Source organism: Dendropsophus ebraccatus, chromosome 5 (assembly GCF_027789765.1).
Source record: "Dendropsophus ebraccatus isolate aDenEbr1 chromosome 5, aDenEbr1.pat, whole genome shotgun sequence".
NCBI classification, from domain to species: domain Eukaryota; kingdom Metazoa; phylum Chordata; class Amphibia; order Anura; family Hylidae; genus Dendropsophus; species Dendropsophus ebraccatus.
Window position 1 is genome coordinate 4,691,966 of NC_091458.1, and position 2,645 is coordinate 4,694,610.

Consider the following 2,645-nt stretch of genomic DNA (forward strand, 5'->3'; position numbering starts at 1 on the left):
GTGACTCCACCTCCTACCAGTCCTGTGACTCCACCTCCTACCAGTCCTGCGACCCCATCCCCTACCAGTCCTGTGACCCCACCTCCTACCAGTCCTGTGACCCCACCTCTTACCAGTCCTGTGACCCCACCTCTTACCAGTCCTGTGACCCCACCTCTTACCAGTCCTGTGACTCCATCTCCTACCAGTCCTATTACCCCATCACCTACCAGTCCTATGATTCCACCTCCTATCATTCCTGTGACTCCATCTCCTACCAGTCCTAAGACTCGATCTCCTACCATTCCTGTGACTCCACCTCCTACCAATCCTATCACTCCATCTCCTACAAGTCCTGTGATTTCATCTCCTAACAGTCTTATAACTCCCTCCCCTACCAATCCTGTGACTGCATTTCCTACCAGTCCTGTGACCCCCATCCCCTACAAGTACTATGACTCCATCTGCTACCAGTCCTATGACCCCGTCTACTACCAGTCCTGTGACTCCATTTCTTACCAGTCCTATAACTCCATCTTCTGCCGGTCCTATTATTCTATTTCCTACCTCCATCTCCTATCTATTTAGGTCGTAGGATATTTCTACTGGCAGAATTGTGAGATCAGATCAGAGATGTATGGAGAGGACAGGGGGTGGACAGTATTTAAAGTCATGTTGTCATGTCATCCAATCCACAATGTCTCCCGACTCCTCCACAATAACACATGGACTAGATGGCTTCTGCTTCCCCCCACTCCCTTACTGGCTGATGGTAGGTTAAATAAAGGAATAATTCCTATTGCACGGTGCTATAGACAACAGGGTTTAAATTGCCACATGCACAACTGATCGCACATAACAATATATATATGTGCACACATAAATGTGTGTGACCCAGCAACTAAAAAATGTTTGGATTTTCTGAAATCTGAATATTATAATAATTTGGGGGCAAATTTGTGCTGCAATATTTTGCTCATCTCTAGCTATGAGTAATTGATTTTTGTAGGGTGGATGGTGATCCAGGGATTTATTCTGATTGCCAGAGGTTATGGCATTCATCTGATGGATGTTTTTTTTTCAACCCTTTTACCTATATAATTATATTTGACTTAATTGTGTTGCTTAAAAGAGCAGCCCATAATCCACACACAATGACCTTTCACCCCATTCTCCTTTCTTCTTTGCATCACTCCTTACTTATGACTTTACTGGCACTGGGCATTGTGTCACCAGGCTGTGCAGTGTTATTCATATGCCCCCCTCCATGATCTGATCTTCTTGGAGCTTTGTATGAGAACAGATGCAGTCCAGTTTATACACCCATAGAATTGCACAAATTTATACAAATTAAAGAAACTTCCAATAAATCTCTGATTTAATGAAATTTCCATAAAATGCCTTTATTGTCCCAGATTTGATAGTATATACATATAAATAACACAATATCCATGTACTTATCTGCTATTTAAGTATCTGTACCTCATCATGAATGCTCCAGCAGAACAGTCTCTTTATTCGATTACGGATCTGCCTGGTGTTCGCCCCATACACAATGGGGTTGATCAATGGTGGAAACATGAGGTAGATGTTGGCCAATAAGATGACAATGTAAGCAGGGACAGTTTTTCCGAACCTTTGTACAACCGATGAGAGGACAACCGTGCCGTAGAACGCCAGCATGGCACAGAAATGGGAGGCGCATGTACTGAGAGCTTTGGATCTGGCTTCAGTGGAGGCCAAGTTAAATACGGCTCGAAGAATAAGAACATAAGAGCAGATTATGAAGACCAAGTCTATGGCGACTACAAGAAGGGCCCCAGCCAGTCCATAGGTACTATTAACAGTAGCGTCAGAACAGGCTAATTTCACCACCGCAATGTGGTCACAAAACGAATGCTGGATGACATTGTGGTCGCACAGTGAGAGTCTCTGAAAAAGAATCGGCAAAGGAAGAATCATGACTATCCCTCTACCAACCGAGGATAGGCCGATCAACGAAATAAGACGCTTAGTCAGTAATGAATTGTATCGAAGCGGATGACAGATCGCCAAGTATCGGTCGAAAGCCATGGCTAGAAGTATGGAGGACTCCATCGTGGCAAAAGAATGGATGCAAAACATCTGGACAAGGCACGCCTCAAAGTAGATCTCTTGAGAGTGGAACCAAAGGATACTCAGCAGCTTGGGGGTTGTGGTGTTGGTCAATGCAAGGTCAATGGAAGATAACATGCAGAGGAAGATGTACATGGGCTCATGGAGGCTCCGGTCTATCCTGATGATGACCAAAAGAGTCACATTGCCTATCACTGAGATCAAATACACAAAGAAGAAGACAAATGCGATGAACACGTAGGAGGACTCCAGGCCGGGAAGACCAAGGAGTAAAAAATATACAGGATAAGTTGTGAGGTTAGACATTTGGTGGCTTCAGTGACACCTAAAAGATAAAACAAAAAATATCACAAAGAACGAATGAACAAAACAAACAACAGATCTGCCATCAGGACTGATCCTCAGGACGGACGTTCCGCTCCAGGATCAGGTCAGGCCTGAGGATCTACTTATTTTTAAAGTCACCAATAAATGAAGTTCCTTGTATAGAGGATTAATTAAAACAATGTATTTTGGGGAGCCAGGGTCCTCTATTATGAGTAGCGGGGATG

The 2,645-nt window shown here is 44.0% G+C and overlaps 1 protein-coding gene across 1 annotated transcript; it reads right to left on the reverse strand.

Moving 5' to 3' along the window:
- Positions 1-1,443: 1,443 nt before the first annotated feature.
- LOC138793963 (olfactory receptor 52K1-like) lies at positions 1,444-2,400 on the reverse strand. Its single transcript, XM_069972730.1, has one exon. The coding sequence runs from the start codon at positions 2,398-2,400 to the stop codon at positions 1,444-1,446; it is 957 nt and encodes a 318-aa protein (XP_069828831.1).
- Positions 2,401-2,645: the final 245 nt, after the last annotated feature.